This window comes from Scylla paramamosain, chromosome 22 (genome assembly GCF_035594125.1).
Source record: "Scylla paramamosain isolate STU-SP2022 chromosome 22, ASM3559412v1, whole genome shotgun sequence".
In the NCBI taxonomy this organism is placed as follows: domain Eukaryota; kingdom Metazoa; phylum Arthropoda; class Malacostraca; order Decapoda; family Portunidae; genus Scylla; species Scylla paramamosain.
The window spans coordinates 13,481,534-13,497,213 of record NC_087172.1 but is presented as its reverse complement, the minus strand read 5'-3'; the positions used below and the strand labels follow the sequence as shown (position 1 = coordinate 13,497,213).

Below are 15,680 nucleotides of genomic sequence, written 5' to 3'. Positions count from 1 at the left end.
AATAGTATGAATTATTCCATCCAGTTAAGCAGAGAAATCAATATCTTACAGAAAACTGAGAATTGTTTTAAGTGCAAATAACCTTGAAATCCATCGTATATGGAGATGCATTTCTTACCTTGCTTTCTGTCATAACAGGCTCTGTCTCCAGAAGAGAGGCGGGTTGTAGCTTACCATGAGTCAGGTCATGCCCTGATAGGATGGCTCATGGAGCATACAGATGCCCTCCTCAAGGTTACCATAGTGCCAAGAACCAGCCAAGCTCTTGGTTTTGCTCAGTATGTGCCCAAGGATCAAAAACTCTTCACTCAGCATGAGGTAAGGAACATAATATTGTAATGTAATTTTCTTGATAATGGTGATAGTGTGATTCATAAAATTGAGTTTGAATTACTAGTGTGATTAATCTTGGAGAATCGCTAACATTGTATAGGGGCCTTGTCTGTCCATGTATGGAGTATACTTCATGTATATAGGGAGTTCACTCATACCACTCTTCTGTATAGGGTGGAATCAAAAGCATTTGTCTTAACTCTTTTTCTCTGATTGACTGTCTTCAGTCTCTTTCTTTGCTGCAGTGGTGTATCTCTTGCTATCTTTTACTGCTATTTTAATGCTTACTGCTCTGCTCCTCTGATCTTGCTAACTGGATACCTCCTTCCTTCATTGGCCTCACTGCACAAGACTTTCCATTTCGCTTCATCTCTGTTCTGTCCACCTCTCTAATGCAAGAATTAACCAGTATTGTCAATATTTCATCCCTTAATTTGGTAAACTCTGAAAACTCATTGTCTCTTTGTGTATTTTCCCCTTCTTTGGACTTCAGCTTTTCTGCAGGGAGTTTCCAAGACACTTGTCCTCCAATATTTGATTATCACTCTGGCTTTTTTCTTTAAGGACTGGCATCTCAGTGATTCTATTTTTTTTTTCTATTTTCTTGCCCTAGGCCAGTGCATTTCTTACATAATAATAATAATAATATATATATATATATATATATATATATATATATATATATATATATATATATATATATATATATATATATATATATATATATATATAATGCAAACAGCTGAGTGATGATGCCATGCAGCATTTTACAGGAGTACTTTTAATCACTGCAATAATGTTTTCATGTAATGCTTATTGGTAAATTACATGCTTTTTAATACCATTTGTCTTGTTATAAGATACAGCTTGCAGAAAAATAAGATTAAACCATTCGTAATTTGACCAGGTGGCACATCCAAGGCTGTGACAGTGCAACCGTCTGTCCGTCACCTCATAGCCACACGCAGAGCATATCTGCAAATCCCATACATTTTCAACATCTCTGATGGGCAAATAAAGCCTTAAAATGCATGTGTATAGAAAATTTTCTACCTAGAATTACACATTTTCACCTCTTTCAGTGTTTGCAGAAACTCAAGTCACACCATTTTATATATATATATATATATATATATATATATATATATATATATATATATATATATATATATATATATATATATATATACTCTGCAAATGAAATGTATACAGCAAAAACGCTGATGATAAGTACACATGGAAAAATGTGGATATATTCGAGTTGCATATCCACTACCTGTGTGCTGGAGTGCGATCATTGTACATCTGACAGCAGCTGAGACAATTGCGTAGTTGTTCAAATGCCTCCCACAACAGTGCTGGTCCAGCTTCCATGGAAGCAACATCTGTAACTGATTTCCATCAGGCTTTGTGTGGCTTGCTGTTGCTTGATTTTGGATGCTTACAGTTTTGCTGCTGGGCTTTACCATGGGTCGCCATAAGCTGAAAATGGGAGAAAAAGGTCGTGTCTTGGTACAGCTGCAGCAGGGAGTGTCAGTGATATGTGTGGCAGCTGATCTTGAGGTGACCAGTACAGCAAATTACCAGCTTAAAACTCCACTGTCACCCTCCTGCCTGGCAATGTACCACCAAGGAATGTTGGCCTGGGTTCCCATAAGACAACTTCCCCACATACAGGCAAATTCCTATGACACAGGAGCTGCTGTTAGATGTACAATGATTACACTCCAGCATATGGGTAATGGATATGCAACTCAAATGTAACTACATTTTTGTGTTTTTGAGCTTTATATATATATATATATATATATATATATATATATATATATATATATATATATATATATATATATATATATATATATATATATATATATATATATATTTATTATTCAAAATATAAATTTGTTTTCAGCTGTTTGAAAAGATGTGTATGGCTCTTGGAGGTCGTGTGGCTGAGTCTCTGGTGTTCAACAGAGTCACCACAGGAGCTCAGAATGACCTGGAAAAAGTCACCAAGATGGCTTATGCTATGGTAATATTGTTACAAAATCTTTTGACATGTGTTAACATCATATAGAAACGTTGCAATGATATTTGCCGTATAGGATTTCATCATAGTTTGATATTGGAGTATTTCATCATAATTTTTTAATGGATTATTTCAGCTTGCTTTACTGAAGCAGTACTGTTAGAACTTGGCTATTTTTCTCTTTAGAGTCCCCTTTGTATTGGCTCCCAGATAAGGATTTAATGCTCTCCTTTCAAATTAGGAATGCATGTGTCTCTCAAATTATTGACAAATACTGTTTACACACCTGTCCAGCTTCCTTCTTCTAAAGGCACACTAAGTATTAAGTGAAATACATGAACAAAATGTGTGATGTCGCCATGATTTGTGTGGTCAGGATTTACTGGTGAGTTTTGACACTTTCCTTACTAAGAATTTTCTGTTGGAGAGTGAAATATCAGTTCGTTAAAATTAATTAACATGAAAATATACAAAAGGAGATATAGCCAGTTTATAAGTAAAAATTCAATACTGATTTTGATCACCTTTTCTTGGTATATACTCCATGTTTATTTTCAGGTTCGTACATTTGGATTTAGCGATGCTGTTGGTCTGGTGTCGTATCCTGAGGAAGAGAGCAGAGAGTTTGGGGTGCGGCCATATTCTGACAATCTAGAAGCAGTCATGGAGAAAGAAGTCTCTAGCCTTATATTTTCAGCCTACAAGAAGACTGAAGAAGTTCTACAGTCAAATATGGATAAATTGAAATTGGTAAGGATGTTGTGTAACTTCTGAAATTGCTAAATTTTGTGTTTGCAAAACATGCATGCCACTGTTTTATTTATCACTCCATAGCTAGCGGAAGCACTGCTGCAGAAGGAGACCTTGAACTATGATGATGTGAAGGCTGTGCTTGGACCAATGCCCTACAGCAACAAGGTATTGGTGGAGCCTATCCAGTTTGAAGGAGAGATCAACACCTGGAAGGAAGCTGGCAAGCAAGGCTGAGGTGTGATTTGTAGATATTTGTTAGACAAATTTACTTACTGCAGATTTGTACAGTCACTTTTCTGAGTATGCTGATTAAGATACAAAAAGTGATGTCAATAAGACAAATATAATAAACTATTTATTTTATACTTCTTTATAATTTTTTGTGATCCACTTGAGGACAGTTACTATAATTCACTCAGAGAACACAACTATGATATGAAAACAGCAAGTAAATATAGAAATTATTTTCTTCAAGGCTGTTACCATTAGCATGAGGTACAGGAGTGTCAGGAGTCATCATTCTTGAGCAGTTCCAGAGTGATAGCCTGGAGCTGGCTGGTCAATTGTGGAAGTTCTACATCCTCCCCAAACATAACCTACAAAGAGAGAATTTTCATAGTGGTGGTGTACTGTTTGCTTAATTTGTTGCCAGAATTTACACCATAACTATGGATTTCTGTGCTTTATGACAACATGTGTGTTGATATGGCAAGTACAGTACCCTATTGAGTTTTGTGCTTGCTTTCTTTCCAAGGCATAGCACTAAATTAAGGATTATGAAACCCCTGGTATTGAAAACACTGAAAACCAGCCAGACAGCCTAGACCTGTTCAAGTTTGTTTTGGCCTCCCATTCAGCATGATGTCGCAGTGAGGCTGTGCAGCAGCACCATACTGAAAACTGTGTGTGTGTGTGTGTGTGTGTGTGTGTGTGCACCACATCCAGTGTGATGTAGTGGTGCAGTGCTGTTGCATCTAAAACTCAGTGTGTTTTATCCTAGCATCTGATGTGATGTGGCAGTCAGTATCATAGCCATCTCAAGCTATGTGAAAGTGTGTGTTTTGTCCTCACATCTGGCATGAATATGCAGTACAGTGCCATTGCATCTTAAACTGTGTGAATGTGTATCTTTTGCCCTCACATCTGCTACAGTAATGAGACACCCTCATGTTTTTTTTTTCTTTTGTAATGTGGTGGCACCATTCCCATCCTTCCTCTCCTCCTCTATTGCATGCAAGTGGGAGTGACTAGTGTTGTGGCTAACAGGTGATTTATCCACAAGAATATTTATGTTCAGGTATGTGAACTGTACACAGAAATATGTATGTATTTATTTTTACTATCTGTGATGCCCATGGCAGGAATGTGTGACCTATACACAACTAAAGTGCAAAACTTGAGGAAATAATGGATGAAAGTCAGAATGGTAAGAATTTAGGACTCGGCACAAAACTTGAAGATAGCAAAACTCTAATGCTGTGAAACTTGTGGGGTACCGTAATAAGTTAATGGCAAAATAGCAGATAACTGTTTGTCTTCTCAAAACATTTAATTATTTTTCTAGAAGATAAGAAGCATGAGCCTGATGTTGACCCCAATAATGCCCTTGAATAATTTTACCCAGCTCTAAACAATACACTTACACATGCTAATTACATCTGCATTTATCTAAGTTAGGTATTTTATTATTTAATATACTCCTCCCATTGTATCTGCAAATTTGCAAGGGTTGATGGACACAGGCTCCAGTAAATGTTCTAAAACAGAGCGTTCTTTGGACACGAAACCAGCATAAATTATCATAAATGTTAACTAACCAAGTATCCGGTATCAGGTGTACTGTGAGTGCTCAGACTAAATTTATCTGTCCTGTTTATTGCTCATCAAACTCCTCTAATTATAGTTATTTGTTGACTAAGGATAGAGTTATGTTATGACTGACCAGTTTTAAGTTGATATGGTTGTATGTCAATCATAATTATTGTGTGTGTGCGTGTGTGTGTGTGTGTGTGTGTGTATATATATATATATATATATATATATATATATATATATATATATATATATCTTGAAGATCTTCATAAACAATAATAACTGCGACAACAAATCACATGCAGTTAAGAAAGGAATATTATACAAGCTTAAGTGACAAATATCAGTGATGAAAAGAAATGTAAAAACAGAAAATTTTTAACTCTTCTGAAAGCCATTCAATTTACATTAAATTTCATAGCATTATGACAGTTTTAAATTTTTCAAATGATTATTATTTTTATTATTTTTAAAGAATATTTATTTTTTAACAAAGGATAACACTTGCCTCTTCCCTTGATGAGTCTGGCACACTTGGATCCTCATCATCTGAGTCCCCATCCTCCCTCAGTCTCTGCAACAGGCCGTCCCCTTCCAATATGGGTTTCAGCCAGCTGAATATGGCAAAGGCAACTTAAAAACACACAAATTGATACAGTTGTATGGAAAGCATTAATTTTTGTTGCCCTTGGCCAGTGTCCTTCCTACATAAAAAAAAATCTACATAATATTATTACACTCTTTTTCTATGGCCTATCTAAAAGTAAATAATAATAATAATAATAATAATAATAATAATAATAATAATAATAATAATAAATAAAAATAAATTAATAAATAAACAAATAATTATAATTAAAAAGTAAACATATACAAATGAATAAAATAAAGTTGGCTAACCAAAACAGAAATCAGTGGCTAAAATAATTTCAGTGAAGAACTTGTACTGAAAATAGTTCACATACATTTGAATCCTTATGAATCAATGAGTACACACAGTATTGGCTGCATGGTTTATTAAAATATGGGGAAAAACATGGATAATATTCAGAGAAATTTTAACAATAACATTTTTGCCAGAATCTCTATAATTATTAATTGATAAACATGACACATGGTAAGTACACGAACAGAAGGTCTCACCTCTGATCTTGAAAGAGATGACTAGGAGGCAGGGATGTATGGCTGGCCAAGACTCGGTGCTCCTCCAAGGCTCCTCGATCTTGGAATACCTGACTGCACACATGGCATTCCTTCTGGGCCGTCTGCATGGAGAAATGGAAGAGGGAGAGACATAATGCTAAAGATTAAAAAGAATGAAAAGAATAATTCTTACACTAAATGCTGAAAGAACAATATTCTTTTCATAAGATACATCTTCAAAGAACTACTCTTTACAAACAAGTATGTTTCTAATGCCACACCTTTTTCAAATGTTTCTAAAACAATTAACTAAAACATAACAAGGGCAATGGAATAAAAAAAAATTAATGAAATGGAACAATGTCCATCCCTTACAAAGTATGTAACTTTGAAGACAAATATTATGAAACTGGAACATTCATAATGGTCTAGAAAATGTGCCAGATTCACCAGCAAACTTAATTTTATACAAAAGAATCACTAATTTGAAATAAATCTTAATGTTATTTGTGTGTTATCAAACTAATACAATATTAAGAACATTTTAAGCCAAGTGAAAAGCAAGAAATATGGCAAAATGAGCTAAATACTAGACATTTTCTTGGATTTGGAATTATTGTCACTTTAAAACAAATGCAATTATTTCTTTATATAAGCTTACCATATCCATTTAAGTTATACAATTAACATAAAACATTACAAATTCTGGCACATATGAAAGAAATAACCATGTTTTGATGCCAAATCTTAGCAGGATACTGGAGAAGATTGCCTGTTGACATTGTGTCTTCCAACGTCTCCCCTAAATTACTGCTTGTCTGATGACATTGCGTCTTCTAATGTCTTCTCTAACTTGCTGCTTTCCTCGTTAGAAACACAACTCATCTTGGACATGTTCGTGTAAATAACAACAGCACATGTTTTGAGTGAGGTTTTACAACAGCACTGCAAACTCTAATCTCCTGCCTTGGGTTTTTTGATGTTTTGAAGTCATTGTGTCTGACAGTGGCCAGTCCTTTTGTCTTGACACAGTTTCAGCTGTCAAAAATATCCCTGCAGCACAAATAACAATTGCTCAATTCTTTTTGGGATTTGCCAGATAAAATATCATTCCCAGTAGAAGCCAGTGGAAAATTGTTTCAAACTAAATATGTAGCAGGAGACTAGAAATAAGTGTGAAAGCAATGAAAGCTTAGTTGTGAGTGTTTAGCTTATAATAACTTCAGTAGAGTGTGCATCACCAGATCCTGTGGATATTGTTAATATAATCACTTGCAATTGTTTTGTAGCATCAAGGTGTATCACAAGAGGTGAATTTAGAATGTGCAGGTCCAGAGAACTGTGGGAGTGTATACTGAGTTCTGCATTACAATAGCCAGTGACCACTGGCAACTCAGGTCACTGTGAATGCCCCTATTGACAATTAAATCCATTAAAAATCATAAACAATTACTAAGCACATTTTATTGAACTAGCTTAAAAAAAAACAGTTGTCTAAAGCTTTAGTAGAGGAATAGAATAAATGCATATTATTTACCTTTCTCCTCATGTAGTTGATCAGCTTCACCTGCGTGTAGTAGGACAGGCCGCTCACCACCTCTGGGAAGTCAAAGCAATGTAAGGTGCTCATGTGTGCATACATGAGCAGATGGGCATGCTCCCCAGGTACTGTATAGCAACAGAACAAACATGTCACCACCAGATCAACTTCCTTGTCCTCAGTCTGTGTGAGCTCCTCTCGCAGAGAAGAATTGTGTAGGATGGAGTCATTGAGTGGCTGTAAGTCTTCAGGGTAGACCACCTGTGAAACAAAAACAATTACCTTGTGTTTTCTTTAAAGGTGTGGATATGAGATTGGACTGTACTGAACATAAGCTTCATAAAAAAAAGCTTTTAGGAGGACAGAGATATAATCATACCACAAGAACCTTGCCTGGTCAGCCACACTTGTTAAGGAGCCTTGTGGCTCATCCATCTCACCATCCTCCAGGTGTTGCAACAGACCATCATTGTCACACACTGGGATGTGGTACCTTCAGGGTTGGAAACAACAGCATTATAGATTCATGACATGGAAAGCTACTACATATATCAAATTTAGGTATTAAATAATTGTTTGGAACAAAGCAAATAATACTTACAGTAACTAGCAATAGAAAAATGTTTAATTCATGATGAAAAATAACAGAAATGTGAATTTGCATGACAAAAATTGTTAGCTTGGAATTGTCTGATGAGTTTTCAAGATACAGATTTGAACTGGAGACTTACTGTGGTAAGTCCCAAACAAGTGGATTAGGAAGTCTGCAGTGTGTATAGTCACTTATGTGCTCCTGCAAGGCCTCACAGGAGGCAAACACACTCTGGCATTGCAAACACTGCAACTCCAACATCTGGTAAGGAATTATATGGCGTCAATTTTATATGTAGTATCCTATTCTCTTTCATGCCTCACTCCCTATATGCATGTCCCCAAAGGGTGTGGCTATAGCAGAGGAGCCTCCACCTCTCCATCCAGACACTACCTCCTTGCTTGCTCAAATCCCCCTTTGCTGGTAACTCTTTAACATATACTTCTTTATCTCATAATTCTCTTTCCAAATGGCCTTTCTTTCCTATAAGGGCATTCTATTTCACTAATATACATCTTCTTTACAAACACTTAACTTTTCATCTTCCAATGTGGCCAAACTATCTAGTCCACACAAGTGGTTAACTGCCATGAGAGATTAAGCAAGTATTATCCAAAACTAAAGTTGATAGAGTAATCAATTCCATAATTTTCCTATCCTAAAAACAACACTAATGTAAGCATAGCTGTATTATGCATGCTGCTAAAATTCTTAGATTATAGTAATGTATAACTTTTGAGCCATACTGCTAACATCTTTGTCTCAATTGGTAGGAAAGAGAAGTCTGAGCCACATATTAAAATGTGTCAAGCAAATCCCAATGCTAATTTTTACATTTTGAATTATGTAACTTTCTCATGTGCATAATAAACTTTGGGTAATGAAAGGTTATACTCGTGTATGTTTCACATAAGAACTAAGCTCAACCTATATTTATATAAAGACCTGATATTTACCAAAGGAGACAAAGACAGCAACAGCATAATTGACAAGATGTACACTGTAATTTATATTAGCAGCACACACAATACAACTCTGCTCGCATTACTGTTGCTTCTAGGATATCAGTAACGTTGTGAGAAAAGATTAAACGATCAATTCCATTTTGGGATGACTGGTACTTGATCTCGTCATCAGTAGCCACTCATATATCCTTTCTTCACCCTCCTTCATGCCATTACTTTTCCTTGATTTTCTGGATCATCAGCTTCTCTAATCATCTCCAAACTCAAGAACTGGAAAGAAATGATTACTTTTATTCCTCAAATTACATAAATTTACATTAATTTTTCTAGTCATACTTACACAACATCGGATGTAGTTGACAACTTTTACTTTCTGATAAAAGTTGAAGTTGTGTGTGATCTGCTGGAAGTCAAAGTTGTGGTGAACCTTCATGTGGCTGAACAGACCTGCAGGAACCTGAGCAAGAAATTGATAAATTAAAATGGTAATGCTGTGTTACACTAGATCAGAGATTCTCAAACTTTATTGCTTAGTGGCACACTAATGATATATCTTGGACTTTGAAGGCACACCAACTTTACAGTCACATGTAGTGTATGCCTATCCATGAAAACTACATGGCACACTAGTCCATACAATCTACTATATTGTTGTGAGAAACTGAGACAGACCAAGCACTCTTAGAAGTATTCACTGATATTTTTTATATTTTCTTTCCTGCAGAAGTTGTACTTATCACTCATGTTTTTAAGTTTTAATACAAATTTGCTTATATTAATTATCTATTTTCGTTTCCATAAAAGATAAGATATGTCTCTGCCATCCCAGACTAGTATGTAAAGATAGGTAGGTCTAATGTCACACTCCTCTCCATTCAGACTAATGATGATATCCAACTGAGAGTGAGAAAGTAACCTTTGTAGTGGTGAAGGAGCAGAAGAGGCAGGTGGTGGGGTGAATATTGACTTCCAGCCAGTCAGTCCATTCTGGCTCTTCCTGAAACTTCACAGCGTGGCCACCATCCTCACTCAGACTTTCTGTGTCACTCTCTTCATCCAGATTCCGTTTCGTCTCCTCCCAAGGCATTCCTGGCTAGAGGAACATAAAGTCTTTTAAATTCCTGCAGTCTGCTCATTGTCATCATCATTTTGAAAAGCTACTAACATATTGAACTTGAAATCACAGTGAAGTTAACTATAATGCAGTCTCTAGCACAAATCTATATCTCTGAAGTCCTCCAGGCCAGTGGTTCTCAAAGTGGATCGTGACCCAACTTGGGTCGCAAGACAAATAATTTTTATGTGCATTTTTAATTTTTTTTTGCATTCCAGTCAGATATAAATTGCATAATGCTTGTTCATCCCCTCTTCTCTTCCCTTACCCTGGAGCTCACCTAGTAATGGTTCTGACAGGAATGACTAATGGTTCTGACAGGAATGACTCGTGCATCAAATGTGTACGTTGAACTGGTGAGAGCACGGCCTGGGCCTGCCATCCAAAAAGACAGCTGGCCAGTTAGTTGGTGATTATGTGTATTTAGAGCTCTTTGTCCATTATCACATTACCTTAGTTAAGATAAAAATAGATAACATATTTAATTTCTTTTGAAAAGAAAGTTTATATGTATACCACCATACATTTTCTTTACTGTTGGTTGTGAAGGGTTGAAAAGTTCCAAACAGGGTCACTCATGAAAAGCTTGAGAGCCACTGCTCTAGGACATTTCAATACAAGTCTTCTTAGGTCTATCAATAATGTTTGGTTCTTAAACTATTTTTTTTTTATTTATTTTTTTTTTAAATCTCTATTTCCACCCAATCGCTCCACCATTCTCTCAATACATAGATAATTCTCATCACCAAATTAGTGAACTCAACTTTCATTCACAGTCTTGGGTCTAATGCTCAGCAATATAAAACAAAGGAAGAACAAAGAGAAGCAGACCTATTAACACCTACCAAGCTATTTGATACACCACAGTCTCTAACATAAAGTAAGAAATGTAAGATAGTGAGTGCTACACATCCAGCTGATCATCTTTTTATCTCTATCTGTTTTAGCTTACAGACATCAACAGTAACAACAATAGTACTAGTTGTTATAGTGATATATCTATATACCAGGCCAACATTCTCCATGGAAAGGTGTAGTCAAAGCAAGGCGCGCGCACACACACACACACACACACACACACACACACACACACACACACACACACACACACACACACACACACACACACACACACCCACCCACAGATATTCCTTCATATCTTGGGGTTTTAGACCTCCAGAGGAGGATGGGACTGACCCTCACCAACCACAATTAGCATGGATCAGTTATGTAATATATCCAAATGAAAAATATTTTTCTGCCAGATGTAAAATTCACACATCCAACATACCAGAAATAATTCCTAAGTAAGTGACAGAGTCACTTACATAGGGATTTACTATGCACCTCTACTACAGCATATTGTTAAAAATAATGAACAAAATGAGTTTGTTTTTTAAATCACACTCCATTTAGGTACAAATCTTTTGGAAACAATAATACACAAGACTAAGGACAGATGCGGCTTCTCTATGTGCAGAACATGATAAACTTTTCTTTTCAGAAGATGACATTAAAGGCATATCATTACAAAACAAGGAAAACAAACTCATTACATTACCCTCAAGTAGTTTCGGAGGTAAAATTTGTCATAAACTTTGTTTTTAGGGTTGAGGCAACGGTGCTGTTGCTTCCTCATGTGTTCTCGCAGCATTTTGTGTGTCTTAAAGATTTTCTCACAACACAAACACTGCAAACTGAAACAAAAAGAAATCTACAAGAAAACACATGAAAGGAAAAAGAATTTGTTACATATTTTCTAGCCTGATCTAAACTACATTTAGTCAGGCTATTTTTGAGCCTTAACTTCATTCAGATGCTTGTAAGTGGTAGTCATTTCTTCCCAAATGCAGCTCAACTTATAATATAGCCTACTATCCATTTCATATCCTATGAGGCATTGTTTTCCACAAATACTATGTAAACAAACAGTTAAATCAACATAACATTTTGTTACATATCACTTGACACCGTCCCATCATTGGTGGCACTACAGTGCATTGCTAAGTGTTTCATTAAGGAGCTTACTCTTAGCTTTGACAGTGAGGCTGGCAAGAGCCAAGTAGACATTAGGACATAGTAGTGACACGTAAAGGGGAGGGAGAGGTGTTGGAGTGATATATTTCACACATACGAGTATGTCACATAAAAACTTCCCCTGTTCAAAGGCCTACTCAGCTCTTTCCAGACTCACTTTCAAAGCAAAGAGTAAACTCCTTAATGGGAATGCACTGTACGAGTAGTGCCATTGATTAGGAGGTGTCAAACAAGTTGTGCTAAAATGTCATATTGATCTAGCAGTTTGTTTACAAGATATTTGGAAAAAATAATGTTTCACAGGTTCTGAAATGAATAGTAATGGCAAAATATTAAAAGTGATCTAAAAGACAAGAAAGCATGCATATATGTGATTGTGAATTGCATTTTGTGTACAAATATAGTACAAATCTTGTGCACAAATAGTAGAGAAAATATAGTTCACAGAATGGACTCTCAAGGCAGACTGTGCTCCCATGAAAATTTGCTGAGTATGTCTGCAGGTTCATACTGTGAAAGTACTGTAAGTTATCAATATAAGTCAATATAAGCAACCTCTTACTAAACTCATTTTGAGGTATTTTTGAGAAAACACAAGTTACAGATTTCATCTAGTGTAATAACACTATAGTTTAAAAGATAGAGTAGAAGCACACAGAAAAAATCTGAAATGTATCACCATACAAAAATAAATCTAAAACATCTGCTTGAAATGGTAAAGTGATGGAATGATGAAACATACATGACAGTGCTAATATTGTCTACATATATGAAAAGAAAGCATGAAGATAAATTTGCTAGAATTTGTAAGTGAGATAAAGTAAATGGAAATGGAATCATCTGTTGGTTGGGAAGACTGCACATGGGACAATGACATCAAAACAAAAATGAAAAGCAAGTTTTGAATGTAGGTGTACAGAAAGGTTGAGCCATTGACTATATAATGGTCATGCCATTTAGAAGCAGTCTGAGAGGGAAATAAAAATTCCAAGATTCACAAAGCAAAAGATATCTACATATATATAAAGCTCTTGCCCTTGCAAATATGGGTAGTCTAAACAAAGTGCACATGTGTGTATACACTTCACACACACACACACCAGAATTGTAAAAAAAAGTAAAATAGATTCTGACATACTTTCTCAATTTTTCATGAAGAATATCCAAGAGCTGAGCCCCAAACACTATGTTGTCAGGATTGCCTAGGAAAAAGCTGTGTTGGTGAGTCAAGTGCTGGAAACAGTTGGTTACACCCCCTGTCACTATCTCACTGCAGTAAATACACTGGCGAGAAAAGTTCACATCTTGACGTTCCTTCTCCTTTTGTTCCACCACATGTTTCTGCAACAACTTTCTAAATCAACATGTAATTCAGTCATAAAACCTTTTTAGGGGTCAAAAGATTTCACAGAATTGGGATACAAAGGAACTGATTTGTCATTAAAATAATTCCTAGCTTTCCACAGAAATCATAAAACTTTGGTGTCACATACATAATGTAGAAACATAAATAGCTGAAAGCCATAAAAGTGTTCCTTTCTGAGTGAGCGGAAGCCTTTACCAGTTTCATTTGCATTAATGAGCGCCTCAACTTGAAGTCCTCAGGTAACTTGTCACAGAGGAGGTAATAAGTGTCGGCTGGAGAAGAATCAACAGCAGGAACACCAGGTTCACTGGATGTGCTGAATACCACACAGTAGTCCTGCAACTTCAGGTGATGCAGCTTTCCCCAGTACAGGATGTATCTGGAGCACCAGGGGTTCCATTACCAAGTCCATCCTACATGTTATTCACTGATAGTTGAGGAGGAAGTCTTGCATGCAATTAAAACACTTCATCTTCCTCCTTTAAGTGAAACTGTTTAAAAATTATAAATAATTTCACACACTGAGCATGAATAAATGAAGAATGTAATGCTCGTAAGGTAAATATGTGAACATGATCATCCAACTGACTTAATAAGAGACTAATATGGCTCACTGTCTGAGATCAGCCACCTGCTCCACCTCCCCAATGATGAGGTGGTGAGCTTCCAGAAGATGCTGCAAGAGAAATTTGCAGTCCTGGGTCACTGTGAAGCTCTTGGGGCACAAAGGGCACACCACTGGAGCATCAGAAGCAAAGTTGAAATCCAAGGCAGCAAAGTCTGACCCCCAGGCACCCATGATGACCTTCAGCACCTGAAATAATTAAATATGCTGAGACTACATACAACTGAGGCACTACAAGAGATGTATATACACAGTATTTACAAGATCATATTAGAATTATCAATATTGCCTTGAAACTTACAAAATATTTGTGAAAAATGCAGAAGATAAAAGGCTATAAATAAAAGACTTGCAGTAGTTCAGGGATTCTAAAAGGTGCTAACAGAGTACAGCAGTGAGTGCTGAGCAACAGCACCTAAATTATCACTCACAGGTAATTATTTACAGGTGCAGAGGGGTCAGGATTGTGCAAGTGACTGCCTGGGTTTCATGAAGGTGCATTTATTACCCTCAATACAACACACTTGAGAAGTCCTGAACTCTTTTATTCAGAGCCTACTAAACCATGTGAAACATTAACCACAGAATGAGCCCAATACATGTGAGGTACAACCCATACATATATAACAATAGTAAATGTTACACAAGATCATTAAACCTTCCCAACGAGCATGAGGTACACCGTCGAGGTTACAAACACAACATCTTGCAGGGCTTTGGTTACCTCTTTGATTGGTTTGGTTCATATTCCTCCAATACTGCAAACTTACTCGCCTCCTCAGCTTGAAATATGCATCCTGCTCGGCCTTGGCTTTGTGGGCAGTCTCTATCTCTATTGGATGGTCCATCACATTCGGCAAATGTGGGTGAGGCCCAAGGCTCCAAGTCCACCTTGGATGAATGATGCTGGAGCTGCAGCTGCTCAAGGTGGCGTCTCTACACGGGGTCCTTAAGAAATCTCATGTTGAAACTGTAACTTCCAAACTATTTCACAGCGACAGCAGGAACCCATCACGTGTGAAAGACAATGGATTTCTTTGAGACAGGTCTTCGGAAGTCATCGAATTTAAGGCAAACCTTCCGTCACGGGACGGGAAGCCCTAACCCAATACAGATGAACCCAGGGCCTGACATGTCTCCACCCTGTAAGAGGGGCATAGCTTTCTAAGTTCTCAAACAGAGCATACCCAATATGTGCACACAAGTACACCTCACTCATCCCACACATGCTCAGTGCACGCACGGCTCACCTTGTTGATGTGTCTTCCCTAGGTTCTATTGTTTTTCTTGTGTTTTTTTGATGATTTTTAGTGCAAGAAATTCGCGTGGAATCAGCTGGGTCTAAGTGATTATGATGATGATGATGAT

The 15,680-nt window shown here is 36.7% G+C and overlaps 2 protein-coding genes across 9 annotated transcripts in view; one reads left to right on the top strand and one right to left on the bottom strand.

Moving 5' to 3' along the window:
- The window catches only part of LOC135111598 (paraplegin-like), an 18,451-nt gene extending 14,968 nt beyond the window's left edge, over window positions 1-3,483 (top strand). For all 5 annotated transcript variants that reach the window (XM_064025076.1, XM_064025073.1, XM_064025072.1 and 2 more), the window contains 4 exons: window positions 139-318; window positions 2,249-2,368; window positions 2,924-3,115; window positions 3,200-3,483. In XM_064025076.1, coding sequence (XP_063881146.1) covers window positions 139-318; window positions 2,249-2,368; window positions 2,924-3,115; window positions 3,200-3,352 — 645 coding nt within the window. In that variant the 3' untranslated portion in view covers window positions 3,353-3,483. The remainder of the gene's footprint in view (window positions 1-138; window positions 319-2,248; window positions 2,369-2,923; window positions 3,116-3,199) is intronic.
- On the bottom strand, window positions 1,792-15,680 carry LOC135111601 (zinc finger protein 277-like). 4 transcript variants are annotated; one of them, XM_064025083.1, is made up of 15 exons: window positions 15,563-15,680; window positions 15,083-15,455; window positions 14,302-14,501; window positions 13,883-14,066; window positions 13,460-13,662; window positions 11,846-11,981; window positions 10,087-10,263; window positions 9,511-9,627; window positions 8,345-8,466; window positions 8,007-8,106; window positions 7,611-7,874; window positions 6,074-6,195; window positions 5,439-5,544; window positions 3,602-3,714; window positions 1,792-1,815 (listed from the first exon to the last, which is right to left on the bottom strand). In XM_064025083.1, exons 2-14 carry the CDS (start codon window positions 15,158-15,160, stop codon window positions 3,625-3,627), a joined length of 1,899 nt encoding a protein of 632 aa, XP_063881153.1. In that variant the 5' UTR covers window positions 15,161-15,455; window positions 15,563-15,680; the 3' UTR covers window positions 1,792-1,815; window positions 3,602-3,624. The 4 variants fall into 4 exon arrangements, with proteins under 4 accessions (XP_063881153.1, XP_063881152.1, XP_063881154.1 ...); XM_064025082.1 differs by lacking the exon at window positions 1,792-1,815 and having other exon boundaries at window positions 3,461-3,714; XM_064025084.1 differs by lacking the exons at window positions 1,792-1,815; window positions 15,083-15,455 and having other exon boundaries at window positions 3,461-3,714.

Coding starts and splice junctions, on each gene's coding strand:
- LOC135111601 (XM_064025083.1), bottom strand. CDS start 15,160: ATGGACCATCCAATAGAGATAGAGACTGCCCACAAAGCCAAGGCCGAG. Junction 11,982..13,459: donor CTTCATGAAAAATTGAGAAA/GTATGTCAGAAT, acceptor TTTTTGTTTCAG/TTTGCAGTGTTTGTGTTGTG. Junction 3,715..5,438: donor CAGACTCATCAAGGGAAGAG/GCAAGTGTTATC, acceptor CTCTCTTTGTAG/GTTATGTTTGGGGAGGATGT.